The sequence below is a fragment of the Cucurbita pepo genome, chromosome LG20 (genome assembly GCF_002806865.2).
Source record: "Cucurbita pepo subsp. pepo cultivar mu-cu-16 chromosome LG20, ASM280686v2, whole genome shotgun sequence".
NCBI classification, from domain to species: domain Eukaryota; kingdom Viridiplantae; phylum Streptophyta; class Magnoliopsida; order Cucurbitales; family Cucurbitaceae; genus Cucurbita; species Cucurbita pepo.
This window is the reverse complement of record NC_036657.1, coordinates 3,672,425-3,699,605: the sequence shown is the minus strand read 5'-3', so window position 1 is coordinate 3,699,605 and position 27,181 is coordinate 3,672,425. Positions and strand designations below refer to the sequence as shown.

The following is a 27,181-nucleotide window of genomic DNA, read 5'->3' as shown; positions in this document are numbered from 1 at the left end:
TCCATAGCTCAAAATGTCACAACTCAAAGTCAAATGGCATCCTCCACTTCACTTCTCAAGCTCATCTCAATCTTCCTCTTTCTCATCTCTTTTCTCACAACTCAAGTTGTTTCACAATCTAATCAATGTGAAACAACAACAAATTCTTGCACCAATAAAGACAAAGCAACGCGTCTTAAAATCATTGCCATTTTCTCGATCCTCATTGCGAGCGTCATCGGCGTTTGCTCCCCGCTCTTCTCTCAATCCATCCCGATGTTGCATCCTGATAGAAACACGTTCATCATCCTTAAAGCCTTTGCATCTGGCATCATTCTCGCCACCGGTTTCATGCATGTTTTGCCTGATTCTTTCGATATGCTTTGGTCTAATTGTCTCAAGGAAAACCCGTGGCATAAGTTTCCCTTTTCGGGTTTTCTTGCCATGATGTCTGCCATTTTCACTCTCATGGTCGACTCCATGGCTACTAGTTTGTATACTAAGAAACATACCGAAGTTATGCCTGAGAGTCGAGAAGACGGTCATCATGAGTTGCCTGTAGTCAGCGGTGGCCATTTTCATGGCCACCATCACGGAGACATCAAAGAACTCAATGTTGGTTCTCAACTACTACGTTATCGAGTTATTGCCATGGTGAGCATTTTCATTCCCTTTTTCGTGTATATATCGTCGATCAAAAGCTTCGTTTACAATATCGTGTTCGGAAATTGTTAGGTTTTGGAATTGGGGATTGTTGTCCATTCGGTTGTGATAGGACTTTCACTTGGAGCAACAAATGATACTTGCACAATCAAAGGCCTTGTGGCTGCTCTTTGTTTCCATCAAATGTTTGAAGGGATGGGTCTTGGAGGCTGTATTCTTCAGGTAATTAATATTACTAACTTAGAATTAGCTCCTATGGTCAATCTAATCCGTACGATCAAGAACAATTATTGGTCATATATCATTTCATAATAGTTTATAGATATTAAATTATCATCTATGTTCAAAGTCTACGCCCTTATAAGTCATCCGTTGAATAAATCAACATCGTGATTTGTTCTTCACCGGTTCATATTATCATCGTTGTATTGACTAAAAAACACAAATTTAAACTTAAATTTAGCATAATTAGTGTGAAATTCCACATTGGTTGGAGAGGAGAACGAAACACCTTTATAGGGGGAAACCTTTCACTAGTAGATGTTTTTTAAAAACTTTGAGAGGAAACCCGGAAGAGAAAGCTTAAAGAGGATAATATTTGCTAGTGATGGCTCTAGGCCGTTACAAATGGTATCAGAGACAGATACCGAGCGATATGTCAGCGAGGAGGTTGTTCTCCGAAGGGGGTAGACACGAGGCAGTGTGTCATTAAGAACGCTGGCCCCGAAGGGGGTGGATTTGGTGGGGTCCCACATCGATTGGAGAAAAGAACAAGTGTCATCGAGGATGCTGGGACCTGAAGGGGATGAATTGTGAAATCCCACGTCGGTTGGGAGGAGAACGAAGCACCCTTTATAAGGGTGTGGAAACCTTTCACTAGCAGATGCGTTTTAAAATTTTTGAGAGGAAGCTCGAAAGGCAAAGCCCAAAGATGACAATATCTGCTAGTAGTGGACCTGAGTCGTTACAAATGGTATCAGAGCCAGACACCGGGCGAGGTGCCAACGAGGAGGTTGTTCCCTGAAGAGGGTAGGCATGATGGGGTGTGTCAATAAGGATGTTGGACCTTGAAGGGGGTGGATTTGATGGGGTCCCACACCGATTGGAGAAAGTAACGAGTGCTAGCAAGGACGCTGGGTCGTGAAGAGGGTGGATTGTGAGATCGCACATCGGTTGGGGAGGAAAACTAAACGCCCTTGGATTTAGTGGAGTCCCACATTAATTGTAGAAAGAAACGAGTGTCAGCAAGGAAGTTGGGCACTGAATGAGGGTGGATTGTGAGATTCTACATTGGTTGCGGAGGAGAACGAAACATCCTTTAAAAAGATGTGGAAACCTTAAAAACCTTGAGGGAAAACTCGAAAGAAAAAGTCTAAAAACGACAATATCTATTAACCGTGGGCATAACGGCTAGAAGGTCGAATCAAACAATCAAACCCTAAGAACCGTAAGTTGATTAGTGTGTGAAACTATTGGTGCAGGCAGAATACAAGTGGATGAAGAAGGCAATAATGGCATTCTTTTTCTCAGTGACAACGCCATTTGGGATAGCTCTTGGAATAGGGTTGTCCAAGACATACAAAGAAAACAGCCCAGCTGCGCTCATCACTGTCGGGTTGCTGAATGCTTCTTCAGCTGGCTTGCTCATCTACATGGCTTTGGTGGATCTTCTGTCGGCTGACTTTATGGGACCAAAGCTGCAAGGCAGCATCAAACTCCAAGTCAAATCCTATGTTGCTGTGCTCTTGGGAGCTGGTGGCATGTCCTTAATGGCTAAGTGGGCTTGAAATCAATATCAACCAAAACATTTCTCAATAAAATTTTCAACCATTTTCTTCTTGTGTTTGTAGATTAGTAAATGGTTAGTTCTTGATCTTTGTAATGTGTGTTACTCGATAGAGAGTTCGTGTTTTTAATAAATTTTAGGGTAAAGTTTATGTTTTACCCCTTTTTTCACGTTGTTTTTGTCGTGTCAAGTTATGATTTTTTCTTTCTTTTTTTTTTTTAATCAATGGACTGAGATTCAAACTTTTGACATTTTGAACATAAAATGTCAGATCTCACGTTGGTTAGAGAGGGGAACGAAGTATTCCTTACAAAGGTATGAAAACCTCTCTCCGGTAGATGCGTTTTAAAACCGTGAGACTGCTGGCGATACGTAACGGGCCAAAGCGAACAATATTTGCTAGCGGTGGGTTTGGGCTGTTACGAATGGTATCAAAGCTAGGCATTGGGCGGTGTGCCAGTGAGGACGTTGGGCCTCCAAGGGGGTGGATTGTGAGATCTCACATCGGTTGGAGAGGGAAACGAAACATTCCTTATAAAAGGTGTGAAAACTTCTCCCTAGTTAACGCGTTTTAAAATCGTGAGGCTGACAGTAACATGTAACAGGCCAAAGTGGACAATATTTGTTAACAGTGGGCTTAGACGGTTACAAATGGTATGAGAGCTAGGCATCGGGCGATGTACTAGCCAAGACAATAGGCTCCCAAGGGGTGGATTGTGCGATCACATCAGTTGAACAGGGTGAAACGAAACATTCCTTATAAAGACGTGAAAACCTCTCCCTAGTAGATACGTTTTAAAATCGTGAGACTGACGACTATGGTAACAAACCAAAGCAGACAATATTTACTAGCAATGAGCTTGAGCTATGTTAATCGAAATTAATCTTCAAAGTTTTGGTTCGAATACAATTGAATTATGAAATTGGATAAGTTATAAAATTAATAATCTCAATATATAAATACTTTTTTTTTTTTTTTTTGGGGGGGGNTTTTTTGGAGGGGTAGGTGATGACATTGTTAGATGTTTTTCCATTTAATTTATGACTTTTCTAATTGGTTGACTTCCTAGTTGGGTTTGACATATTTTAAATATGGACAAAGACATTGGTGGTTGATGTCGTGTAAGCTCCATTGCTTTAGGTGATGTCATTAAATATGTATTGTTGTCTTTTTTATATCAATATTTTTGTTAATATAATCTTGAATAGTATGTGATTAACGTACGTAAGAATTATGTTAAAAAAAAATTAAAATGTCTATTGTATATAAATAAGTTGTACTATTAACATGACCCACTTGATAATTGTTACAAATGATTTGATCTAAATCGTTCATGAAGAAACATATGAGTGGTGGTATCATATACGATGAGTTTGTAAAACCAGACCATAAAATATTTAATCTCTTATAAATCTGTTAATTGAGAAGATTAATATTTTACACGATCATTATATGCAACTTGATCTTAATCTTAAGTGAATTATGAGCTTTTGCAGGTGAGAGCTTGTGTTTTGATTTGTATGAATGTGAACAGTTTTTGTAGCTGAGTCGATGGAATTCATTCATTCTCGTACAAGATAGCTAGACGAGTAGATTTCTTAAGTGATAATTGAATCATAAACAAATCGTTCATTACCATGGTAAACAAACTATTGACCTAATTATAATAATTATAATTACAAACCATGATCAACTTGCTTGTAATGATTATATCAATAAACATAATTAGCCCTGAAGGGCATACAAATACAGTTTTACGTCTACAGTGGAGTGACGTATGGTTATTGAACGAAAACTAATTAATTAATTTTTATCGTATATTCTCAAATATTTAATATGTTATTCCTAAATTTAAAGATTAAATTAGCAGCAAATTATGGAGATTATAAATAAATCTCCAATTTTTAAATTTAAAAAAAAAACCATAATTATTCTATGCTTTCAAATATTGAGTAATTTACATCATCGTGAGTGAATTGAACTACGTTTAGATTGAACGATAAATTTATTTTCTATAAGTATTGATATTAGTTTTGAAAGTTTACGAGTATTTTTAAAATGTGGTACTTGTTGGAAGAAATTCTGTCCTACATCGGCTAATTTATGGAATGATCATGAGTTTATAATCAATGAATACTCTCTCTATTGGCATGAGGTTTTTTGGGGAAGCCCAAAGTAAAGCCGTGTGAGCTTATGTTCAAAGTGGACAATATCATACCATTGTGGAGAATCGTGTTCGTTTAACATGTCCTAAAGTTAGTCATGTTAATAGAATCCTCAAATGTCAAACAAAGAACTCCAAAAGAAAAAAGAGTCGAGCCCCTAGAAGGCATGAGGAGGCATACTTCGTTTGAAGGGAGGTGTTGGATGTAAGTTCGTCCCACATCGGACTAACATCTAACTAATTTAGGGAATGATGGAAGCCCAAAGCAAAGCTATGAGAACCGTACTACCTGTTTTCATTTTTTTTTTTTATTTCTATTTAAAAAGCATTTTTTAAACACGTTATTAATTATTTCTTTCTAAAAGTAATGTTAAAAAGTATTCTAAAGCTTTCGAGATGATAAAGAATAACTACAACGAGATGAGGTTCAGATTATTTTGTTAATCAAATATTTCATGATAAGAACATTTTATTGAGATTTGAATCACTCCACAAACAAGATTAATCATGTCAAGTTTAAAGGTTTATAAACATGCAATCTAGACTACATAAAATTTTAAAGAAACTTAGTCAAAATTAAAACTCTTAATCTCCCGTGGAGTATTCCAAGAGTAAAGTTGTAACTTTCATATTTTATGACCATAGTTAGTCTACGCTCATACTGTAACCATATAATATATATAAAACTTGATTCTATAATGTGACATGAATTGCAACATCGTGTGATAATTTGAACAACATTTACTTCATATCTTTCTGGAAGTTTATATGATTGATGTTTTGGTTCATATCACAAAAGCTTCATTAATACGAATAAATGCTTTTTTTTAAAACCTTCAAAAATACTTTAATTTTTTTTTTTATCAAAATTAAAAAAATATCCTTACCCTTAGTATATGAACAAAAACGTTAATTTTTCGTTTAAAAAAATACTCATTAACTTTCAAAAATTACATTAGTACCCTTAAACTTTTAAAATTATTTTTAAAAGTTTGGAGATTATCTATAAGGGGTAGATAAACGGTTTTGTCCATATATTTACAGTAATTTTTTNATAATTACAAACCATGATCAACTTGCTTGTAATGATTATATCAATAAACATAATTAGCCCTGAAGGGCATACAAATACAGTTTTACGTCTACAGTGGAGTGACGTATGGTTATTGAACGAAAACTAATTAATTAATTTTTATCGTATATTCTCAAATATTTAATATGTTATTCCTAAATTTAAAGATTAAATTAGCAGCAAATTATGGAGATTATAAATAAATCTCCAATTTTTAAATTTAAAAAAAAAACCATAATTATTCTATGCTTTCAAATATTGAGTAATTTACATCATCGTGAGTGAATTGAACTACGTTTAGATTGAACGATAAATTTATTTTCTATAAGTATTGATATTAGTTTTGAAAGTTTACGAGTATTTTTAAAATGTGGTACTTGTTGGAAGAAATTCTGTCCTACATCGGCTAATTTATGGAATGATCATGAGTTTATAATCAATGAATACTCTCTCTATTGGCATGAGGTTTTTTGGGGAAGCCCAAAGTAAAGCCGTGTGAGCTTATGTTCAAAGTGGACAATATCATACCATTGTGGAGAATCGTGTTCGTTTAACATGTCCTAAAGTTAGTCATGTTAATAGAATCCTCAAATGTCAAACAAAGAACTCCAAAAGAAAAAAGAGTCGAGCCCCTAGAAGGCATGAGGAGGCATACTTCGTTTGAAGGGAGGTGTTGGATGTAAGTATTTTTTTTTTTTTTTTTTTTTTTTTTTTTTTTTATATAAAGGTTAAGAGTCTTAATGATATTTTACATAGTATGAACGATAACGATATTTTTGAACTTTTAAAAAAATTGAAGGGTATTATTGAAATTTTTTAAAATTTAAGGATACTTTTGAAAAATTATTAAAAAGTTTTAAGAAATAGGATTAATTTTATTGGTAAAAGTGTTGAAATAATTTGGAATTAAAATAATTAAATAAGAAAGAACCCAACTTATTAGCTTTAATCAATCTTACGCCATCGAATTGGCAAGTAGTAGCTCAAGATTCTTTCTCTTGATTCATTTTGCTCTCTGTAAACCCCAATCAATGGATCCACCTGTTTTCCACACTGATTTTGTGAATCGGGAGCGAGAAATTTTGGGGCACTGCTTTGGCGCTCTTTCTTGCTGTTCGTGACATTAGGGTTTTTTAATTTCTAGAATTCCCTTCACATGAGGTATGGAATCTTCAATTCTTTGAATATGTTATTGGTTCATTTTTCTTTGTTCTTCATTCTCCAACCCCTAATCCTGAAGTTTGTGTAGTTTTTTTGTTGATGCGATTAAATGGGGTTTGATCAATTAGTTGGTTGCCTAGTGGGTCGATCTTGATTTGCGCAGAAAAATACAAGAACTATTTGTTTTATTTGAATTTTCTCTAATTCGGACATGTTCTTCTTTTCAGTATTCGATTTTGGGAATTTCATGTCCTCGATGTTGAAATTTCACGAATCTTAATCCTTTTAGGTTGATTCTACAATGGGTGTTCTGTCACTTTTTGATGTAGATCGTTTTCTGTGATTTTAGGAGCGATTGCTGCTTCAATTTGAAAATTAGGGAAAGATTGCCTGGGAGTTCTTTTTTTGGACTCCTCGATTAGCGGTGGATATGACATCCTTCACGTGATTCTTTTGAGTAATTAAGAAGGGGGAAGAACAGTCTTAAATTCATTTGGTGGTGGGTATTCTCTTATTTACTGCCACTTTAATCCTAAACCATCTGGGGTTTGTGGATTGTTTGAAAAATTTGGAGGATGGATCATCCTGAGATTTTTGGCCGTGGTTCTTCTCGTGTTCTAGCTGAGGAAGATGATGGTGAAGATTTTCGAAGTTGTTGCGAAGATCACGAAGTATGGAAAGAAAATGAATTTGCAGGGGAAGAACAGTCTGAGAAGGAGGAGGATCTTGATGAGTTTTCCGTGAAATTGTTCTTTAAAGGCGTTTCGATAGCGGGGATCGGCGATCCTGCTTCTGGTCTTTCTGGAATTTGTGTATTCATGGAGAAATCAGGAAAAGTCCCTTTTATTCAGGTCCAGAAGAAGCTTGACTTTTATGTTGATGAGTTAGTTGCTGATTATTTAGCTCTAATGGATGGTCTGGTTGAGGCTATGCAGAACGACATCCACTGTATTCGAGCTTTCACCGACTCCGATCCGTTATATAAACAGGTTATTACTTCCCGACCCGCCTAATCTTTTCTTGTTATGATTTATGCTAATATCTGAGGAAGTTCAAGTGAGTAGAGAGATGCATAAACTCTTAGAGTTTTCTAGCCATGTTCATACTTCTTATATGCTTAAGATAATGTGAGTGTTTGACAGATAACAAACGAAGAACAGCCTGAAATTCCACTTCTTTTAGCGCTGAAAGAAAGGATTCTTGAACATGCTAGCAATTTTGAAGCCTTTTCTCTAAACCTTTCTTCAAGTACTGATCTCGAGCAGCCATTTCATCTTGCGAAAGTGGCTATCGGGGTTCTTTCTCGTCCGAAAAAAGGCGATAAATCCGTTGAAAATTGTTCTATTTGTTGTGATAATAAACCATCTGCCATGATTGTTGCATTGAAGTGTTGTCACAAGTTCTGCTCTAATTGTTTGAAGACTTATGTTGATGGAAAAGTAGAGGCATCCCAAGTTCCCATTAGATGCCCTCAATTGAGATGCAAATATTACATTACAAACACTGAGTTTAGATCTTTTCTTCCCCTGACTTTATATGAATCATTAGAGAATACCTTAGCAGAAGCAAACCTTCGCTCGGATAGAATTTACTGCCCTTTTCCGAATTGCTCTGTCCTGTTAGACCCGAGCGAATGTTTGTCAGCTAGGGCGAGTTCATCAAGTCAATCGGATAATAGCTGTTTCGAGTGTCCTGTATGTCAGAGATTCATCTGTGTTGAATGTCAAGTTCCTTGGCACTCGTCGATGAGCTGCGAAGAATTTCAGAACGTCCCGTTAGAGGAGAGAGACGCTGCTGATATTACCTTACACCATCTTGCACAAAACAAAAGGTGGCGCCGTTGTGAGGAGTGTCGTAGGATGATTGAATTGACTCAGGGTTGCTACCATATGACATGCTGGTAAGGCTTCTTCCTTCAAATCTTAATTTAGTGCATATGTTATAGCAGCCTTGTTGTTCAATGTGATGAACATGATTCATGTATATATAACAAGTAGATCTAACTTATTAGATACAATATTTGCACGCAATACTCGGTTTTTAGAAGCTAGTTCGAGCAGTGCTGTATGTATATGACTTCAATGTTTATGCTGCTTTGCTTGATGTGTTTTACAGGTGTGGGCATGAATTCTGCTATTCATGTGGTGGTGAGTATCAAGATGGGCAACAGACGTGCCGATGCGCGTTGTGGGACGAAGAAAACTCCGAGGATATGGTCACCCATTCCATCCAAGAATCTGAGCAGTGGGCATGGGAGACTTTTAATTCCCTCCCCATGATAATGGACGCATACTCCGAGCAAGAGAGGTCACAATTAGCACTGATTCAACGATTCCTCGCCGGGGGATTTAGTTTGAGCGACCACCAACCGTATCAATCTCCACCACAATGTACAGACTCTTCTTATGTCGACACGATGAAGGACATACACCAGCTTCCTTGGCTCGAGAGGTTTGTTTCTCTGATAAGCGATAGCTATTACGAAGATTATGTACAATGATATCGATTCTTAGGTGTCTTACTGATATTGAAAAATAAAAGGGGGAGGGTAAAAGAGGTTCTTACTCTAGTTTTCGTCCATTTACACCGCCAAGCTTGGCATTTCGATGTACTGAATCATGCTGCTGCTGCTGCTTATGATGTGGCCCTCAGAGGCCCTCCTTGCATTAGATTAGAATGGAGGAATCTTATGCAAACAAATGCTTGAAAAAAGAGCCAAAGAAATAGAGAAGAATTTAAAAGAAAATTATGTGTTCATTTTGTTGAATGATGTGAAAGTTATGTCTTCCTTTCTTTGTGAATGAGATAGTTTGTCATCTAATGGGTGGGACTGTTTTTGTTTTCTACTGCATCCGAAACAATTATTGTTGAACTCTTCGAACTCTCAATTGAGATAAGCTGACTCTCCTACAAGGACTACCTACAACGCAACAACAATCTAGCCCCTTAGATTGTTCATGGCTAGAATTTAGAAGGCGGTAGAAGATCATTCGAAAGTGAGTAGCTAAGACCTTGATTTCTGAGTAGCTAAGACCTTGATTCGAGGAAAGCATCTGAAGAACAAGGTAGAAAGTCGAATCAAGCATCTGAAGAACAAGGTAGAAAGAAAGACTAGATGACATTGAAAGTCTATAAGCCAATCTAAAAGATAGCGTCAAGGAAGATGATAGACAAACATTAAAAAGAAGATGATTAGTATACCGAAACACAAACTGAAGTAAGGTATACAAGCTCGAGGACCAGGACAGTCTAGGTGGGGAGGAAAGCTCAAAAAAGAGAACGAGTGCACACAAGCCCGAGGACCAGGAAAGTCTAGGTGGGGAGGAAAGCTCAAACAAGAGAACGAGTGCACACAAGCCCGAGGGCCAGGAAATGTAACGTCATACGTAATCGGGTTAAGATCGATCGATCTCTAATGGGGCAAAGGGCGATTTTCTCTCCACTTTTATTACGAATCTTACCTATTAAAGTTTAAAGTTTATAGAATAGATTCTTACTTTTGAGGGACTATCATCCCTTCCTTACATGCAAATATATTTTCTAAACCAAAAACTCTAAACAGTGTAACATAATGCATTTCTTCCATATGAATCAACAGCACAAATCAATTATGTATTTAATGAATAATATCAACAGAAAAGAATGAAACCCAGCAAATCTCGGGTCATCGACTAAGCAACTATCGACACGAGGTATCATTGGAACCATAGCTAATCTTCTGCAGGCTTATATCAGACATATTAGCTACCCATTTCTGAGGCCTGCCCTTTGAATCTCCCAATATGTTATATGCATAAGAAGGCCACATTACACTTCTACTGCATAGCTCTCCAACCGCAACCCCCGCTTTCATCAGCTTCTGCGTTCTCCCGAGAACTACAAGACTCGAAAACGTAGAGAAACTGTTCCCAACGAACACGTCGGCCCTCGAGCAAACTTCGTAGTCGATCGCCGACCGTATCAGGTAAGGATACTTCTCGTAGATCTTATCAATGCCTAGCTTCTTCTTTTCAAATGGTAGTAACCCTTCTTTCCAACCGTCCAAAATCGAAGAATCGTTCAGTAAACTATCTGCAACGGCGAGATAAACGACCGTCGGTGTGTTCGTTCCTGAAATGTTCCCTACTCTACTCATTATCTCCTCCTTGCTACTGCAAATCTGGTTCATATTGTATCTCTGCTCTAACTTCTTGCAGTGAATCATCCAATCTATCTCTATTCTCATGTGGACTGCAACATATGGCAGCAACTTTGCAGATTTAGCACCAGTTACTTCTTCTGATCCTACTTCTCTAATCCTGGAAATCACTTTATCCGCTTCGTTCGCTATCTCGTCGACCAAAACCAAGCACTCGAAAACCCGTGCGTAGTCCTTTACGGGCCAGTGATCGTGCCATAAGAATGGATTCTTACCAACTATTCTAATCACCTCAGATTGATCAAATGGCTCCTTACTATACTCCTTTAATTGCTCGAAATCCCTCTCGATCGTCCACTTCCTTCCGCTTCCTTTAGGCAGTTCTATCGTTTTTGCTCGATTCGAAACATCCATATAACGACCCAATCGAACAAACCCATTACAGCGAGAATTGAACTCATTAAACTTGAAGATCTTATCAAAGGAAATTGGTTCCAAACGCTCAACTTCCTTATAGAAAAGGGAAGCACTAAGACTAGGCATCAAAAGGGTTCGGTTCAACATTCTTGCAGTTAAACAAGCTCTTGCAAATGCTATCTTTTGATTGTTTAAACCCCAAACAATCTGAGGAACCTCCAAGAACTTGTCTATGCGAATTCCAAAATTTGAACCATAAAATGGAGAGAGATTTCGGATGAGTACTAAGCCATTATCATCAGTCCAGCCAAAACTCAACGTGGATGGGAAGAAAATAGCTCTAACAATCAGAAGAACAAGTAATATGGCTATGCATTTGCAAATTCTGGAATTGAGATAGCGAAGGCAATGAATCGAGCGTTTACCATTCGATGATACCTCCATTTAGAGTTACAATCGATGAGTGCCCTGCAGGGAATCAAACAGAGACCATGTGCTTTTGCTACTCCAGCACAAACAAATCAAGGCTGGAGAGATCATCCCGAGCCTCAAATCGAGTTAATCGTCTTCCATCAAGTTTCTGATTCAAAACTGTCAAAATTAAGAGAAACCCATTTTCAATCAAGAGCTAAATTATAAAATTCCCATGAAGATCTATGTTCATCATGCACCTTGATTGAAATGAATACCAAGATCGATGCACCCAGAATCCTTTTTTGTAAACGCAAGCACCTAAAAGATACCCATAAGAACAAATCATCAGAACGCGTTGATAAAACTGAGAAACGAGGAACAATCGAAATCTTCAAACGATAAAAGGGTGCTAAACGATTTCTACAATAAATCAGACCCAGATGAGCGATTGAACAATAAATCTTACGATTGAAGAAGCTGGAAAATAGGAATCGCAGACGAAAAAATACAGATGAAAGCAGAACAGAACAGAACAGAACAGAACAGAGAAGGGATTCACATGCAATGCAAGAAAGAGGAATCCAGAGGAACCCACAAGGCACAAGAACTCCTTGAAACAAAAGCGAAGGAAACTGCAATTATGTGGCGAAACAGAGAAAGAATTTGAAAAATGGTGGGGTAAGGGGGAGAGATGGGGCCTGTGTCAGAGATTGGGGAATGGAACAGAAGATGAGATGGCGGCGGAGAGAAAGAACAAAGGGTTAAATGGAACAATCTGTTTCAGGTAAGGGGGTTGTGAGGGGAAAGAAAGTACAGATGGTGGGGGAGGTGGAGCCCAAATGCGGCAGAGCAGGGCAGAGAAAGGCAGAGCTGTGAAGGCATGTGCCTTTTCCTTTCTTCCTTTTGCTCTCTTGCCGTCCCTAGCAATTAATGCTTCACCTTTCTCTATCCATGTTTTTTTTTATTATTATTAAATTGTATAAATCTAAAATATTTTAAATATTTTTATTAATATTTTATGGATGCAAACTCATATATAATATTCTCTTTCTAGATCCAAGATGAACAACTAGGGAATATAAAAAGTGCAAAAAAAAAAAAAAAAATTAAAATTAAAATTAAAAACAATATAAAAAATCAACACGAGAGACATTCATTTTACCTCCAGGGTCGAAATTTTCCGTTTAGATAGGAAATGGAGAGAGGGGAACATATTCCGGGAAATGGGGAGAGGGGAACATATTCACGTATAGCCGAAATTTTCCGTTTAGACAGGAAATGGAGAGGGGAGGAACATATTAGACACAGGAGATGGAGAGAGGGAAACATATTCCACGTCTATTTTCAGTGTTCATTTTACCTCCACAGCCGAAATTGTCTATTTTCCGTGTTCATTTTACCTGTAGGGCCCAAATTATCCATTTAGACAGGAAATGGAGAGAGGGGAACATATTCCCCACCTATTTTCAATTTTCAATCGGGGAACATATTCCACGTCTATTTTCAGTCATGACTCTGATAACACATAACCAGGGTAGGAAGAAGAGAGTGTAAACATGATTTTAGTGAACGGTCATATATCCTTATGTTAACACAACATGAAATAGTAAAAAAACTATCTAAGATGAAAGCATGTAAAAGAGGTTCGGAATGGGCATACGACCACGTCCTGGAAAAGCATGATTAGAACATCCGACATTCGGCCATAAACAACACGCCTTGGACAAGCATGACCGTGACATACAACACCTGACGTTCCCAATAGTACCCAATAGTAAATCATCAACATATACTTAAAATGGTCGTATCGATAACTTCTTAGCACAACATTTTCAACCATATAATTCGATCTTGAGGGGTTGGCTTTTATGAGGAAGGAGGCACAAAGGAGGTTCAATGACATCTCATATACGACTATTTTGTATTCAACCCTATATAATAATTGACCTTTCATAACAACACACTATAAGAACAGTCCCCCAGCCATTTACCTCTAGCCTCTAATTCTGGAGACTTTGGCTACTTACAGAATCAACTCAACATCATCAAAACTGCAAAATCTCAATGAGCATGGATATCCAAGCCATTTCATGTGCGAACGTGGCTAATCATGCACGTAATCATGCACCACAAAATCGTTGTAAAGGAGGTTCCCTTCTTTCGAGTAGTGAAGAAGAAAATAGCAGTCTTCACAAAAGTAGCACGGGTTTTCCTGCGCCCACTTATCGTCGAGTGTAACCTTTTTAGCCCTGTAGATGTTACAGACGTCGCATTTCTGAACTCGGGTTCTAAGCTGAAATGTAACGATTGGATAAGCAGCGCGATCGTGTACGTCCTCGGGATGGATCAACCTCATATCTCTAATCACTATGGTGTGCTTGCAATCTCCCTGCGTATACGAGGAGGAATCCATCAAAGTCGTTGCAGTTTTTTTTTTTTTTTTCGTTTTGGATAAAAATAAATGTGTTTAGTTGATAGTAATGAAATATATAACCTCCCCAGGGAGTATAGAAAAGGGAATCCTAGAGGGAAGGAATCCACTATGGGCAGTAATTACGATACTCTCAAGAGAACCCACAGTACCTCAAGCCCACCGCTATCAGATATTGTCCTCTTCAGACTTTTCCTTTCGGGATTTCTCTCAAGGTTTTTAAAACACAACGGCTAGGGAGAGGTTTCCACAACCTTATAAAGAATGTTTTGTTCTCCTCCCCAACCGAAGTGGGATCTCACAATCCACCCCTCTTTTGGAACTCAGCCTCCTCGCTGGCACATCGTCCGGTGTCTGGCTTTGATACCATTTATAATAGCCCAAGATCACCGCTAACACAGGCTTCCCCTCTAGGTTTTTAAAACGCGTCTGCTAGGGAGAGGTTTCCACACCCTTATAAAGAATGCTTCGTTCTCATCCTCAATTAATGTGGGATCTCACAACACCCAATACCAGAGATAGCTTTAAAAACATTGACCTGGGCTTTTACTTTGAAATAAAAGCCACAGGCAAGACACGGTAAGCATATCACCATATACAATGAATATGAAAAACAAAATCATGTGGAAGAGCTGAATAAGTAATATACCTGATGACAGTACAGATATCCAGCCCCAAGCCTAAATTTCAGGTCACAAAATCGAATCTTGCTCATGCTGACTGATCTAAAATGGGGCACATGTGAAACCGATACTTCGCCAAGAACTGAGTTTATCTGTTGCGATTCACCGGTTATGATGCATCCCCATTTCTTACGAGCTTCGTCCTCGGAGTTTCTAAGCCAATCAAGTACAGGTTTGCTATAATCTATTGCGGAAGGGTTCCTCAAATCATTGCAGAATACATCCTGCATATAAACAAAACTGCATTCGGTTATGTAAAATCAAATATGGGAAATACAGGGCCGTCAGCTTCCTTACTTCTATAAGGAAATATCCAGATGAATCATTCTGCCCAGCCTTTTCCATTAACTTATTCGTCACGCAATAAATCTTGTCCTTCAATTCCGCAAGCGTTTGTCGTCCAAGGGCCAGGAACTCTTGAGTCTGTAAAGAAGAATATCAGAGGAAGGTCAGATACATATGATTGCAAGGAAGGACGTTTTCATTGAATTCTACCAGCATAATTAACACCCTCCATGAACGCAAATACAGGATCAAAATCTGACTAGAATTTTTCATTGATACGCCATGCTTTTCCATTCATTCCTTTCGGGATTAGTCGCGGTCTTACGAACTCTACCGATAGTATGGACGAATATGTTACTTCATAGAAATGTGTGAAAGATGCTAGCCACACTTAAAAAGCGCAAATTCAGGTAACAGCTACAAGGGAGAAAGAGAAAGGGAAGGGCATAAACATAATATTTTTTTTGTAAAGACCACCTAGAAGCCAAAAATAAATTATAATCCAAGTTCTTTCTATTATGGCATGGTATTCGTCTATAGCTTGCCAATACCTCTTCAATATATATAGTCATCAAGAGAAATAGATGTTGGTAGTGAATATTTACACGTATTTCCTTGGCAGAAAAATAGTATACCAGACCACATAGATTGTCAAGAAAAAGAGAAACATACCTTCATCATCTTGCGAGATTTATGGTAAACCTCTACAAAAAGTACAGTTGTTGGATGCTGCAGAGCTTCATGTTTTACACTGCTCAGTGACTTCACCTAACATGTTATCAATTCCAATCAGCGAAGGGAGATACATGAAAAGAAATGTATGATCAAACAAGAACCACCAAATTATAAGGACCAATTTTGAGATAGCCTGTGCATTTAATGCTAGGACTCCACATTTAAGATTATGCATTTCCCTTCCGGGATTCCCCTCAAGGTTTTTAAAATGCGTCGGCTAGGGAGAGGTTTCCGCACTCATATAAAGAATGTTTCGTTCTCCTCCCCAACCGATGTGGGATCTCACAACAAGAGGCACGCATCTTTTCCTAGTTACCCATCAACACCTTTTTCACTCACTGAGACAGTTTGAGAATAAAGTTTCCAAACGCCATCACATTGCTAGAGCCAGGCCTATATCCTATACCAACACACTTACATCAGCAAAAGAACACTACTACACCTGTTATGATTTACATAGCATCCAATTCAGAAGCATATTGAAAGACACAATATTTTAGCAGATAAAAAGGATGATGCTAAATACTCCCAGTGACAATCTACTAGCATGTTTGAATATTCAATAGCAATATAGGATCAACAAAGGTCAAAGTCCTACTGACTCAAGACACGGACTATTTCTATCACCAAAAATGCTGTCCGGTTAGCTAGAACTAGAATACAATAATAAGTGCAACTCCATCTTCACTATTGTTTACAAAAATAAGGGAACAGACATACATCACCCAAGAAGGCATTGCATTCTTCAAGCTCTAATTAATGGTAAAGCTTATTATTGGACTAGTCAGTAAAAGAAAAAAAGTAGTAGTAGTAATAACTCAGGGAAACCTACTTGAGGAACCTTTGCAGAAAATTTTGTAGACCTCAAGGACTTCAACCTCTCTTTTTTTTCGGATGAACTGGCAATTTCCTTTTTACAACTGTCAAAAAAATTTAATTTATTAACCATAAGCACCTAACATACTGTGTACATCATGAAAAGGGATTTTTTAAAATCATTGTACAAACTTGAAAGCATGCAATTTGACTGCAGCTCTGTCTGCATCCTGCTTTTGTTTTATTTTTACAATTTCAGCCACCTTTGCAATAGAATTTTCCTGAAATAATATGTAACGCATTATAAATTCAGTATAAAAAACAAAACAAAAGAGGAGAAAAGTATTAAAAATAACTATTAAGCACAAGATTACAATGACTTGCTGACATAGTTGATGATTGAACAGGGGAACAGAGGGGTCTCAATAATCCATATATTAGTCCCATAAAAATAATCCAGATGGTGAAAAGATGCTGTAACCAAAAAAAAAAAACAAAAAAGACACCAAGAGAAGATAACTCAAAAACAATTGAGAACGAATAAGAGTCAGATGTTGAAGATTGTCCACAGAATGTACAGCTGAAACTCGTTTACTTATTTTGAAAGAAAGTCTTATCAGAAATCATTAAAATTAACCAAGTTTCATACAAATAGTTGCAGAAAATAAAAGACATAATGCAAAGATGAACGGCATACCTCAATATCAGAAGTTTTCTCCTGTTTTCGTTTCCTTCTAGTCACTTTATTCGTGCTTCTATTCGCATTTGGTGCAGGAGCAGCCTCCAAATTGTGCCCGTTAACTTCCTCTTCATCTGCTCTAAGAATACCATTTTTCCCAAAAGAATTAATGAGCTTTTAACCAAAAACACTCTGAAGTAAAATGGACAATTTAGAAAAGAAAAAAAAAAAGAATATTCAAAATAGTAAACAATGAATGTAATTGTGCAAGTCTGAGTGAACCTAGAGTTAATGAACTATTTTTATAAAAATAAATATTTATTAATAAATAAGGAATATATTAAACAATATCATTCAACCCCTTAGAAGAACTGAAAATGAGTTTATAAAAAATGAAAATTTTAGACCTATCCATATGGATTCTAGCCTCCAAAAAGTAGTTTTCAAGGAAGCTTGCTTCTAAAACGACAGGAATTGTCCTGACATTTTAGCTCCACAATACCATACAGGTTGTCTGAGCAAGTAAATATGGATTGGATTCTACGTAAGGGTTCCTTCCTTTGCTAATAAGAACACCAACACATTAACATCGCAAGATTTGCATCATAATTTAACTTCATCAATCAAATTCATTATTATGGTAAACACCTATTATTGGAGAGGATTTTTTTTTTTTTTTTTTAATAGTAAACAACTTCATTGATTAAAAGAAATACACAAAGGGAGAAACCATCCAAAGGGATTATAAAAAACTTCTCCAATTGGATAAAAGGGAGTTTATGCTATAATTTCTAAAAGGAAGAACATCTATACACCAATAAAGAGACATAAAAAGTGTCGATTCGATCACTTCCTCTGAGGATCTTTCTTTGTTCTGAAAGATACTTGAGTTCCGCTCATTCTGCATGGTTCAAATTGTAGCTCGAACGAAATGCTGCCACAAGATCTTTCTGTGTTGTTTAAAGGGGTGTTTAGTGAGCAAGAGCCGGATTATCTAAGATTACAGAAAGAAATTTTGCTTCTTTGGTCCCCTTTTACTCAAACTTACAAGGATTACCATCTACAAATCTGTTCTAGGCTTCTATGGTCTCTTCTTCAGAAAAATAGTCAATCAAATTTTTGGGTAAGGGGAAACTATACGACGTAAATTGTATTTTCACCAAAATAGTTGCCAAGAGGGTGAATGTGCAGAAATACTGTTTCTGTTATTCTAATAACTTCGCCTTCGTCAAAAAATTGACGAAGGCGTAAAACCAAGTCAATCCAAGTTCAAATAAAGACTGTTGAAAGCTCATTGAAATAGAAAATAACACTTAAAATCAAATACCTTGCCACCCGAGCATTCAAATTTTCTTCTCGAAGTTCGGGCTGGTTATTAAGACGCTCATTATTCTGCATTAGTAGAGTAAATGGAAAGATTACCGAGTGTTATCTTTTAACAGGAATGAACTAGATGATACGAGACACACGGTTTACAGACCTGCGATGATTCCTCCAAAGCCATATTCAATAACTGTTCTTCAGTAAACACCTTAAGCTCATCAATCCTGCAGAATGGTAGTTGCAAATTAACAAATTCAACCATGAAAAGACAACTAGAACACATTCAGGAAAGAGAAAAATATACATACGAAATATCTTCATCACATAGTTGAGATGAATCCATGTGTAACGCTACTTCCAGACTCTGCTCCAGAGTAAGGATTAGAAACAGAAACAAAGGTGTAAAGACATGTAAAAGTGGTATACGAATTTGAATACATAAACAAAAACATATGATATGAGAACCTGAAGTTCCTGAAGAAGAGAAGACTCAAAGTGAGGGACCCTGGTGAGAGGACCAACCAAGTTGGGTGCATATATAGGTCCACCCAAAGGAATTGAGAGGCCATTGTCATTAAGAGCCAACTCCTCTGAAGCTCCAGGGCTGTCTCTCGCCTCCATGGCTCACCTCCTTCCCAGTAGTTCACTTGTAGCAATCTTACAGTTTCGACAGCTATGCCATCGGCTATGTGGGCGCTTTGACAATAAGGTCAGCTATGCCATCGGCTATGAGAACACTTCAACAGTAAGGTGATTGAAAGCACCACACAGCCAAATCAACACCACTTTGTCTGCTAGAAGGGCAATTGGGCTAAGAAATCAGATGTTTCAAAACGCCCCAAATTAAAATATAGGTTAAATTATCCTCAATTTCACAATTATACATATCTTCTTTCCTTCCGTTCCGATAATTTAAATTTCCGAACTCCTAATGAACAGAAGAAGACCCTCTAAATCCTACTGCAGAAAACGAAAGAAGAAAATGCTCCGAACTGTCAGAGAAATTACTGCACTTCAATTTAAGAAGAAAAAAAAAAAAAAAAAACTCCGAAACGAAATAACAAGAACAATTTGCTACGACGAAAGATAGACGATTATCGATGGTTGCAGAAAAGAAAAGAAAAGAGGTTGACAATGGGCAAGGCTATCGGGACGGTGGCAATGGACCTTGAATAACGAACAGGCGACAACAGCAGCAGTTTCAATAGTTGCAGAGACAAAGGAGAGGGAAAGGGGGAAGAAGTGGACGACATGGGACGGCGGCGATAGACATACCTCGACGGCGATAATCTGAAGGTGGCGTTCGCGGCAGCGACGAAACGTAGAATTCTCCTCCCAACTCTTAATTTAATATAAAAATATTTAATAAATTTCTAAAAAAAATTAATAAAACTTCTTTTTGTGAAATATTTTTCACAAATAAAATATATATACATATATATATTTTTTTTACAATTTACTTTTTAATTTAAGAATTTCTTAGATACCAAATTCAGTTTTATATTTAATGCATTTATTAATTTAAAATTTTAAAAATTCAAGAACGGACGAAAATAATTTATAGTTTATTAGAAAGTATGAGAAGTTTAGTGACGGGATTGTTAATAGGGTTCTGAAATTGAGCTTATCTCGAGTGGTTTATGAAATGTGAACGTTTTTTCATTATTTTGAAGTTTAGTTTAATTAGGTAAGAAAATTAATTTAATAAATCTCGGAAAAGTTTATTAAATTAATAAATTTATTGGGTAGGAAATTAAAAATTTAAAAGAATTAATTAGATAAAAAAATAAAATTTTGAGTTAAAATATAATTTGGGGTTTTAAATATTTAATATTTTTTAAAATTGATAAAATAATAAATAATAATTTTTATGGAATATAAATTAGATTTAAAAAATAACTTTATTGTAGTGGGGAAAGAAAAACGTGACAAGAAAGAGAGAGGAAATGCAAAGGAAATAAATTTAATTTTCAATCGCTGTCGTGCGTAATCGAGTTGTTCTTGTTATTGTTCATCTTGAGGAGGGAAAAAAGAGGGTTTGTTTTGCTTCCAAGAGAGAGATAGGCATCTGTCTTGATTGTTTTGATTTCCTTTTTCGTCATTCTTAACCCTTTTTGTTCTGTCAACGCCTGTTCTTCCACGATTCTCTTCGATTTTTGTCTCGATTGCGGTTTACGGCCATGGCCACCAGCGGAAACAAGAACATTAATGCCAAATTAGTGAGACTTTTCTCCCCTTTTTTGATTCGTAAAGTTTGATTTCTTTTTTCTGTCCGGATTTTGATGCCGAATCGCGATGTGGGTCTCTTTGATTTTCCTTTTCCGGAATTGGGTTTTCATTATTGTTCTTCTTTTCATCGTCAATTCGATTTGGCTTAATCCTTGGTAGTCTTGATTTGTGGCTGAATTCTGATCTAGGGTTTTGTTTTGTTCGCGAATAACTGAATTTTTTTCTGGTTTGATTGTATATCTGTTGGTTGTAATTATGAAATCTCTGTTTGCATTCTCTATATATCATTAACTTTTGATGATTGTTGGGATAATCCCTTTCCAATTTATAATTCGGTCGTGATCTAAGTTAATTCTCTGCATTTTAATTAGCAGATAGTTCAGTAGGATCGTGACTATTGCCCTTAGTTTCAGCAATCAATTGTATTAGACGGTATCCCTTTTTGTTTTTCGAGATTTTTTTACATGTTCTTCCCCTCTTTATCCAATTCTGAAATTAAATCATAAATTTTATTAACCTCATATTATGCTTGCCCCTGTTTTACTATCCAATTGTCTCACTTCAATGGCTATCATACATGGAATGTTATTTGTTGAAAAAGGAAGGGGCTGGATGGACTATGTTTAGCTACAACTATTTTGGAACAACACATATGAAATCCAGTTTATTTTACTTTCGTTTTTCGCTCAGGTGCTTCTTGGTGATGTTGGTGCTGGGAAGTCGAGTCTAGTGTTGCGTTTTGTTAAAGGGCAATTTGTTGAGTTTCAGGTTTGTATTATAAACCATTTGGATTTGGCTGTTGAAATTTTTGAAATGTCTTTCTGTCTTGGTTGTATGTATTCTTTTTAATTGTTCAATTATGTAGGAATCGACGATCGGTGCGGCCTTTTTCTCTCAAACATTGGCTGTAAATGATGCCACTGTGAAATTTGAAATCTGGGACACAGCTGGGCAGGAGAGATACCACAGTTTGGCTCCAATGTATTATAGGGGTGCAGCTGCAGCTATTATCGTCTACGATATTACTAACCAAGTAAGTGGCGTTTGAAAACTCTTGATGGGTTGCATATGGTCTGAGAACAAAATAATTGTAATTGTGCTTGGGCATTACATCTTCAAATTCATTGTACAAGCCATCAGCCATTTCCGTGAAATATGTTCGGGATGAAAGAAGTGTTATTATATGTCTATGAATTAAGTACCAACCATTTTGTCTTTATAATTAATTGCTAAAAGAACTTAGAAGTTGTAACGTTCCAAGTCCACCACTAGCATATATTGTCCTCTTTGGGCTTTCCCTTTTGAGTTTCTCCTCAAGGTTCTTAAAACGCATCTTCTAGGAAGAGGTTTTCACACCTTTATAAAGAATGTTTCGTTCTCCTCCCCAACCGATGTGGGATCTCACAATCCACCCCCTTCGGGGCCCAGCGTCCTTGCTGGCACACCGCCTCTAGTCCACCCTCCTTCGGGGCTCAGCCTCTTTGCTGGCACATCACCCGGTGTCTGGCTCTGATACCATTTGTAACTGCCCAAGCCCACCGCTAACCGATAGTGTTCTCTTTGGGCTTTCCCTTTCGGGCTTCCCCTTAAGGTTTTTAAAACACGCTAAGGACAGGTTTCTACATTTTAGATAAGGAAACTTTAACAGAATTGATGTTTTGAACACTTAACCAAGTGGGGGCTTTTGTGAAGTTATTAAGAGGCTTAGAGATTAATAAATCATGTCATAGTGGTGCTTGATAAAGGAAACTGTGATGGGTTTTGTATATGACCTGAAGTGGGATTGTGTGTGTGTGTGTGTATTAGAGCGGGGAGCTAGGAGTAACGCTTTTTTAGGAGTTCTTACCCTTCTGAAAAGCGACATACTCTATACATATGAGGCTTCACTAGGGATTGATTATTCATCCTTTTATATACTACTGTAATCGAATTACAATTTTTATTCCTTTTCATACCTCAACTCTTTTGTGTAACCTCTATTTGATTGTAGGCTTCATTTGATCGGGCAAAAAAATGGGTTCAAGAACTTCAAGCACAAGGTAGTCTTACTGTTAAGTGGCCTAAATTTACATTGGAAGAGCATCTGGATTGAACATTCTGTGAACTTTTAGCAAGTGAAATTAGTGTGGCAGCTGTCTACCTTATTTTTTTTACCAATTGGATCGTCTCCTTTTATCAGGCAATCCGAATATGGTCATGGCTTTAGCTGGGAATAAATCAGATATGTTGGATTCTAGGAGTGTTGCTGCAGAGGCAAGTACTCCCAACCCCAGTTTTCTTTATTCTGTAGTACTTTGTTGAACTGGGATGCATTTCATACAAATAAAAAAGTATACTTCTGCTAGTGAAGATCTTCTCTAGTTGGAATTTTGTGATATTTTTGTACTAAGCTGTGACAATTGGTTCAATTGTTGCTCGTGTAATTGTGCATCGTACAGGACGCTCAAACGTATGCGCAGGAGAATGGCCTTTTCTTCATGGAAACCTCTGCAAAAAGTGCTGCTAATGTCAATGATATCTTCTATGAAATAGGTTAGTAACTGGGACCTATGAGTTCAAAGGACCGCCCCCGCCCCCCCGCCCCCCACCCCCCTACCGAAATAAATGAGCTGAAACAAGATTTCTCTTTTATGCTTACGATATCTCTGGATCATAGACTTAAGGAATTCCGTGTCATATTTGTTTTATCAATGGGGATTTTGATTTATAAATGCAATATCCGACACGAGTTTCATGAGTTTGGGTTCATTAAGTCGCGATAGCAAACCCGTAGCTTGGGACAAGTAAATTTATATTAAGTAGATTCATCTTCTTTATCTGGAGGTTCACAAAGTTAGAGAAGTCCCTGCCCTTGACCCCACTCCCAAACACACACATACACACACAAAAAGGTTCACAAAGTTGATTTTGATTCCTTGTTTTTCGATGCAGCAAAGAGATTACCACGAGTGCAACCGGTACAGAATACACCAGGGATGGTTCTAGACAGACCTGCTGAAAGGGTTGCAAGCACGTCGTGTTGCTCGTAGAACGTCATTGTTCTACTCTTAAGGTGTCTGCAGAATGACCTCCATTTGTATGCAGAATTCTTGAGGAAAAGAAAGAGAGAAAAAAAAAAGGGTTGTTGATGTTGAATTTATTATGATGTGTAAATTGACTGCTGTGTTTAGATGATATGCTTCTTTTGCAGCCACTATAAATGTGGCAGACTCACTACTTTGTGTTTATATGATGACCTTCGGCTTGCTTCACACATGCACAGTTTTCTTGGCTTCTTTCTTCATTGGGGTAAACTTAGGAATCGGGATATCTACCGGTTTAGAATGACTTTTTAAGTGTTTAAAATTCGTTTATTAAATGCTTGAAAACCCATTTTTAATAGATTATGAAGAAAGTTTGATTTGACTCGAGAATTGTATGCTTTCTTTACTCGTATCGTAATTTGGTAATGGTCTCGGGTATGTGACCTTTATCATATTTCATATTTATTTGGCCACCGATCAAAAAGCCTTTCAAATTTGAAGAAATCTCACCGACCCCCTCCAAAAAAAACAGGCACAAAGTAAGGAACTTTTGTACAAAAGGTCTTAGTACGAGAGGATCATGGAGAATGCACCTTAGGTGTATCACTTATCGTGTCTACAGTAGTAAGCACACTCGAAGATGAGTGTGCTCCTATTTCGACTTCTCCAAAGCCTTCAATAGCAAAACTGATTTGGCCACCGATCATATTTCATATTAATTTGGCCACCGATCAAAAAGCCTTTCAAATCTGAAGAAATCTCACCGACCCCCTCCAAAAAAAAACACGCACAATGTAAGGAACTTTTGTACGAAAGGTCTTAGTACGAGAGGATCAGGAAGAATGCACCTTAGGTGTATCACTTATCATGTCTACAAGTAAGCACACTCGAAGATGAGTGTGCTCCTATTTCGACTTCTCCAAAGCCTTCAATAGCAAAACTGAGACAACGATAGATTCTCTACGCCTATAAGGATGGAATGACAAGGAATTGACCGGGGCTCACACAAGAGATGAAGCGTGTAGTGTAATTCGATGCAAAGCAAAAAAACCTTACCAAGGCTTGACATGTCACGAATCCTCTCAAAAGAAGGGTTCCTTTGAGAACACAGACATAGGTGGTGCTTCATTTTCATCCGGTGTTGATTATATATATTTTTGTTAAAATTACTTAGGTTCAAATTTTGATGGTAAGAAAGTCGTGAAGCTTTCTAGANCACGCTAAGGACAGGTTTCTACATTTTAGATAAGGAAACTTTAACAGAATTGATGTTTTGAACACTTAACCAAGTGGGGGCTTTTGTGAAGTTATTAAGAGGCTTAGAGATTAATAAATCATGTCATAGTGGTGCTTGATAAAGGAAACTGTGATGGGTTTTGTATATGACCTGAAGTGGGATTGTGTGTGTGTGTGTGTATTAGAGCGGGGAGCTAGGAGTAACGCTTTTTTAGGAGTTCTTACCCTTCTGAAAAGCGACATACTCTATACATATGAGGCTTCACTAGGGATTGATTATTCATCCTTTTATATACTACTGTAATCGAATTACAATTTTTATTCCTTTTCATACCTCAACTCTTTTGTGTAACCTCTATTTGATTGTAGGCTTCATTTGATCGGGCAAAAAAATGGGTTCAAGAACTTCAAGCACAAGGTAGTCTTACTGTTAAGTGGCCTAAATTTACATTGGAAGAGCATCTGGATTGAACATTCTGTGAACTTTTAGCAAGTGAAATTAGTGTGGCAGCTGTCTACCTTATTTTTTTTACCAATTGGATCGTCTCCTTTTATCAGGCAATCCGAATATGGTCATGGCTTTAGCTGGGAATAAATCAGATATGTTGGATTCTAGGAGTGTTGCTGCAGAGGCAAGTACTCCCAACCCCAGTTTTCTTTATTCTGTAGTACTTTGTTGAACTGGGATGCATTTCATACAAATAAAAAAGTATACTTCTGCTAGTGAAGATCTTCTCTAGTTGGAATTTTGTGATATTTTTGTACTAAGCTGTGACAATTGGTTCAATTGTTGCTCGTGTAATTGTGCATCGTACAGGACGCTCAAACGTATGCGCAGGAGAATGGCCTTTTCTTCATGGAAACCTCTGCAAAAAGTGCTGCTAATGTCAATGATATCTTCTATGAAATAGGTTAGTAACTGGGACCTATGAGTTCAAAGGACCGCCCCCGCCCCCCCGCCCCCCACCCCCCTACCGAAATAAATGAGCTGAAACAAGATTTCTCTTTTATGCTTACGATATCTCTGGATCATAGACTTAAGGAATTCCGTGTCATATTTGTTTTATCAATGGGGATTTTGATTTATAAATGCAATATCCGACACGAGTTTCATGAGTTTGGGTTCATTAAGTCGCGATAGCAAACCCGTAGCTTGGGACAAGTAAATTTATATTAAGTAGATTCATCTTCTTTATCTGGAGGTTCACAAAGTTAGAGAAGTCCCTGCCCTTGACCCCACTCCCAAACACACACATACACACACAAAAAGGTTCACAAAGTTGATTTTGATTCCTTGTTTTTCGATGCAGCAAAGAGATTACCACGAGTGCAACCGGTACAGAATACACCAGGGATGGTTCTAGACAGACCTGCTGAAAGGGTTGCAAGCACGTCGTGTTGCTCGTAGAACGTCATTGTTCTACTCTTAAGGTGTCTGCAGAATGACCTCCATTTGTATGCAGAATTCTTGAGGAAAAGAAAGAGAGAAAAAAAAAAGGGTTGTTGATGTTGAATTTATTATGATGTGTAAATTGACTGCTGTGTTTAGATGATATGCTTCTTTTGCAGCCACTATAAATGTGGCAGACTCACTACTTTGTGTTTATATGATGACCTTCGGCTTGCTTCACACATGCACAGTTTTCTTGGCTTCTTTCTTCATTGGGGTAAACTTAGGAATCGGGATATCTACCGGTTTAGAATGACTTTTTAAGTGTTTAAAATTCGTTTATTAAATGCTTGAAAACCCATTTTTAATAGATTATGAAGAAAGTTTGATTTGACTCGAGAATTGTATGCTTTCTTTACTCGTATCGTAATTTGGTAATGGTCTCGGGTATGTGACCTTTATCATATTTCATATTTATTTGGCCACCGATCAAAAAGCCTTTCAAATTTGAAGAAATCTCACCGACCCCCTCCAAAAAAAACAGGCACAAAGTAAG

The 27,181-nt window shown here is 37.4% G+C and overlaps 6 protein-coding genes across 13 annotated transcripts; 4 read left to right on the top strand and 2 right to left on the bottom strand.

The window, feature by feature from the left end:
* Positions 1–33: 33 nt before the first annotated feature.
* LOC111783677 (fe(2+) transport protein 1-like) lies at positions 34–2,429 on the top strand. The gene is made up of 3 exons (XM_023664596.1): positions 34–633; positions 715–864; positions 2,124–2,429. Exons 1-3 carry the CDS (start codon positions 34–36, stop codon positions 2,427–2,429), a joined length of 1,056 nt encoding a protein of 351 aa, XP_023520364.1.
* Positions 2,430–6,611: 4,182 nt separating this feature from the next.
* On the top strand, positions 6,612–9,670 carry LOC111782877 (probable E3 ubiquitin-protein ligase rbrA). 2 transcript variants are annotated; one of them, XM_023663710.1, is made up of 5 exons: positions 6,612–6,826; positions 7,176–7,677; positions 7,762–7,815; positions 7,969–8,726; positions 8,942–9,670. In XM_023663710.1, exons 2-5 carry the CDS (start codon positions 7,402–7,404, stop codon positions 9,324–9,326), a joined length of 1,473 nt encoding a protein of 490 aa, XP_023519478.1. In that variant the 5' UTR covers positions 6,612–6,826; positions 7,176–7,401; the 3' UTR covers positions 9,327–9,670. The 2 variants fall into 2 exon arrangements, with proteins under 2 accessions (XP_023519478.1, XP_023519477.1); XM_023663709.1 differs by having other exon boundaries at positions 7,176–7,815.
* A 711-nt stretch (positions 9,671–10,381) lies between these two features.
* LOC111782878 (O-fucosyltransferase 23-like) lies at positions 10,382–12,698 on the bottom strand. 5 transcript variants are annotated; one of them, XM_023663711.1, is made up of 3 exons: positions 12,262–12,698; positions 12,053–12,113; positions 10,382–11,972 (listed from the first exon to the last, which is right to left on the bottom strand). In XM_023663711.1, the coding sequence occupies exon 3, from the start codon at positions 11,823–11,825 to the stop codon at positions 10,506–10,508; it is 1,320 nt and encodes a 439-aa protein (XP_023519479.1). In that variant the 5' UTR covers positions 11,826–11,972; positions 12,053–12,113; positions 12,262–12,698; the 3' UTR covers positions 10,382–10,505. The 5 variants fall into 5 exon arrangements, with proteins under 5 accessions (XP_023519479.1, XP_023519480.1, XP_023519481.1 ...); XM_023663712.1 differs by having other exon boundaries at positions 10,382–11,961; XM_023663713.1 differs by having other exon boundaries at positions 12,355–12,698.
* Positions 12,699–13,475: 777 nt separating this feature from the next.
* On the bottom strand, positions 13,476–20,106 carry LOC111782933 (snRNA-activating protein complex subunit). Of its 2 annotated transcripts, none has more exons than XM_023663785.1 (12): positions 20,023–20,106; positions 19,213–19,707; positions 19,056–19,111; positions 18,905–18,971; positions 18,752–18,816; positions 17,443–17,563; positions 16,938–17,026; positions 16,762–16,849; positions 15,867–15,962; positions 15,207–15,332; positions 14,876–15,133; positions 13,476–14,184 (listed from the first exon to the last, which is right to left on the bottom strand). In XM_023663785.1, exons 2-12 carry the CDS (start codon positions 19,366–19,368, stop codon positions 13,900–13,902), a joined length of 1,407 nt encoding a protein of 468 aa, XP_023519553.1. In that variant the 5' UTR covers positions 19,369–19,707; positions 20,023–20,106; the 3' UTR covers positions 13,476–13,899. The 2 variants fall into 2 exon arrangements, with proteins under 2 accessions (XP_023519553.1, XP_023519552.1); XM_023663784.1 differs by having other exon boundaries at positions 19,213–19,538; positions 20,023–20,103.
* A 559-nt stretch (positions 20,107–20,665) lies between these two features.
* LOC111782935 (ras-related protein RABF2b-like) lies at positions 20,666–24,229 on the top strand. 2 transcript variants are annotated; one of them, XM_023663786.1, is made up of 7 exons: positions 20,666–20,966; positions 21,667–21,744; positions 21,842–22,009; positions 22,967–23,015; positions 23,156–23,229; positions 23,415–23,508; positions 23,908–24,229. In XM_023663786.1, exons 1-7 carry the CDS (start codon positions 20,928–20,930, stop codon positions 24,003–24,005), a joined length of 600 nt encoding a protein of 199 aa, XP_023519554.1. In that variant the 5' UTR covers positions 20,666–20,927; the 3' UTR covers positions 24,006–24,229. The 2 variants fall into 2 exon arrangements, with proteins under 2 accessions (XP_023519554.1, XP_023519555.1); XM_023663787.1 differs by lacking the exon at positions 20,666–20,966 and adding an exon at positions 21,015–21,044.
* A 1,320-nt stretch (positions 24,230–25,549) lies between these two features.
* On the top strand, positions 25,550–26,867 carry LOC111783146 (ras-related protein RABF2b-like). Its single transcript, XM_023664045.1, has 4 exons — positions 25,550–25,653; positions 25,794–25,867; positions 26,053–26,146; positions 26,546–26,867. The coding sequence occupies exons 2-4, from the start codon at positions 25,805–25,807 to the stop codon at positions 26,641–26,643; spliced, it is 255 nt and encodes an 84-aa protein (XP_023519813.1). The 5' UTR covers positions 25,550–25,653; positions 25,794–25,804; the 3' UTR covers positions 26,644–26,867.
* Positions 26,868–27,181: the final 314 nt, after the last annotated feature.

Coding starts and splice junctions, on each gene's coding strand:
- LOC111783677 (XM_023664596.1), top strand. CDS start 34: ATGGCATCCTCCACTTCACTTCTCAAGCTCATCTCAATCTTCCTCTTT. Junction 634..714: donor GTTATCGAGTTATTGCCATG/GTGAGCATTTTC, acceptor GGAAATTGTTAG/GTTTTGGAATTGGGGATTGT. Junction 865..2,123: donor TTGGAGGCTGTATTCTTCAG/GTAATTAATATT, acceptor CTATTGGTGCAG/GCAGAATACAAGTGGATGAA.
- LOC111783146 (XM_023664045.1), top strand. CDS start 25,805: ATGGTCATGGCTTTAGCTGGGAATAAATCAGATATGTTGGATTCTAGG. Junction 25,868..26,052: donor CTAGGAGTGTTGCTGCAGAG/GCAAGTACTCCC, acceptor TGCATCGTACAG/GACGCTCAAACGTATGCGCA. Junction 26,147..26,545: donor TGATATCTTCTATGAAATAG/GTTAGTAACTGG, acceptor TTTTCGATGCAG/CAAAGAGATTACCACGAGTG.
- LOC111782933 (XM_023663785.1), bottom strand. CDS start 19,368: ATGGAGGCGAGAGACAGCCCTGGAGCTTCAGAGGAGTTGGCTCTTAAT. Junction 16,850..16,937: donor GTCAAATTGCATGCTTTCAA/GTTTGTACAATG, acceptor TTTTTTTGACAG/TTGTAAAAAGGAAATTGCCA. Junction 15,963..16,761: donor TTTCTGCAAAGGTTCCTCAA/GTAGGTTTCCCT, acceptor ATAACATGTTAG/GTGAAGTCACTGAGCAGTGT.
- LOC111782935 (XM_023663786.1), top strand. CDS start 20,928: ATGGCCACCAGCGGAAACAAGAACATTAATGCCAAATTA. Junction 21,745..21,841: donor GGCAATTTGTTGAGTTTCAG/GTTTGTATTATA, acceptor TCAATTATGTAG/GAATCGACGATCGGTGCGGC. Junction 23,016..23,155: donor TCAAGAACTTCAAGCACAAG/GTAGTCTTACTG, acceptor TCCTTTTATCAG/GCAATCCGAATATGGTCATG.
- LOC111782877 (XM_023663709.1), top strand. CDS start 7,402: ATGGATCATCCTGAGATTTTTGGCCGTGGTTCTTCTCGTGTTCTAGCT. Junction 7,816..7,968: donor CCGATCCGTTATATAAACAG/GTTATTACTTCC, acceptor AGTGTTTGACAG/ATAACAAACGAAGAACAGCC. Junction 8,727..8,941: donor TGCTACCATATGACATGCTG/GTAAGGCTTCTT, acceptor TGTGTTTTACAG/GTGTGGGCATGAATTCTGCT.
- LOC111782878 (XM_023663711.1), bottom strand. CDS start 11,825: ATGGAGGTATCATCGAATGGTAAACGCTCGATTCATTGCCTTCGCTAT.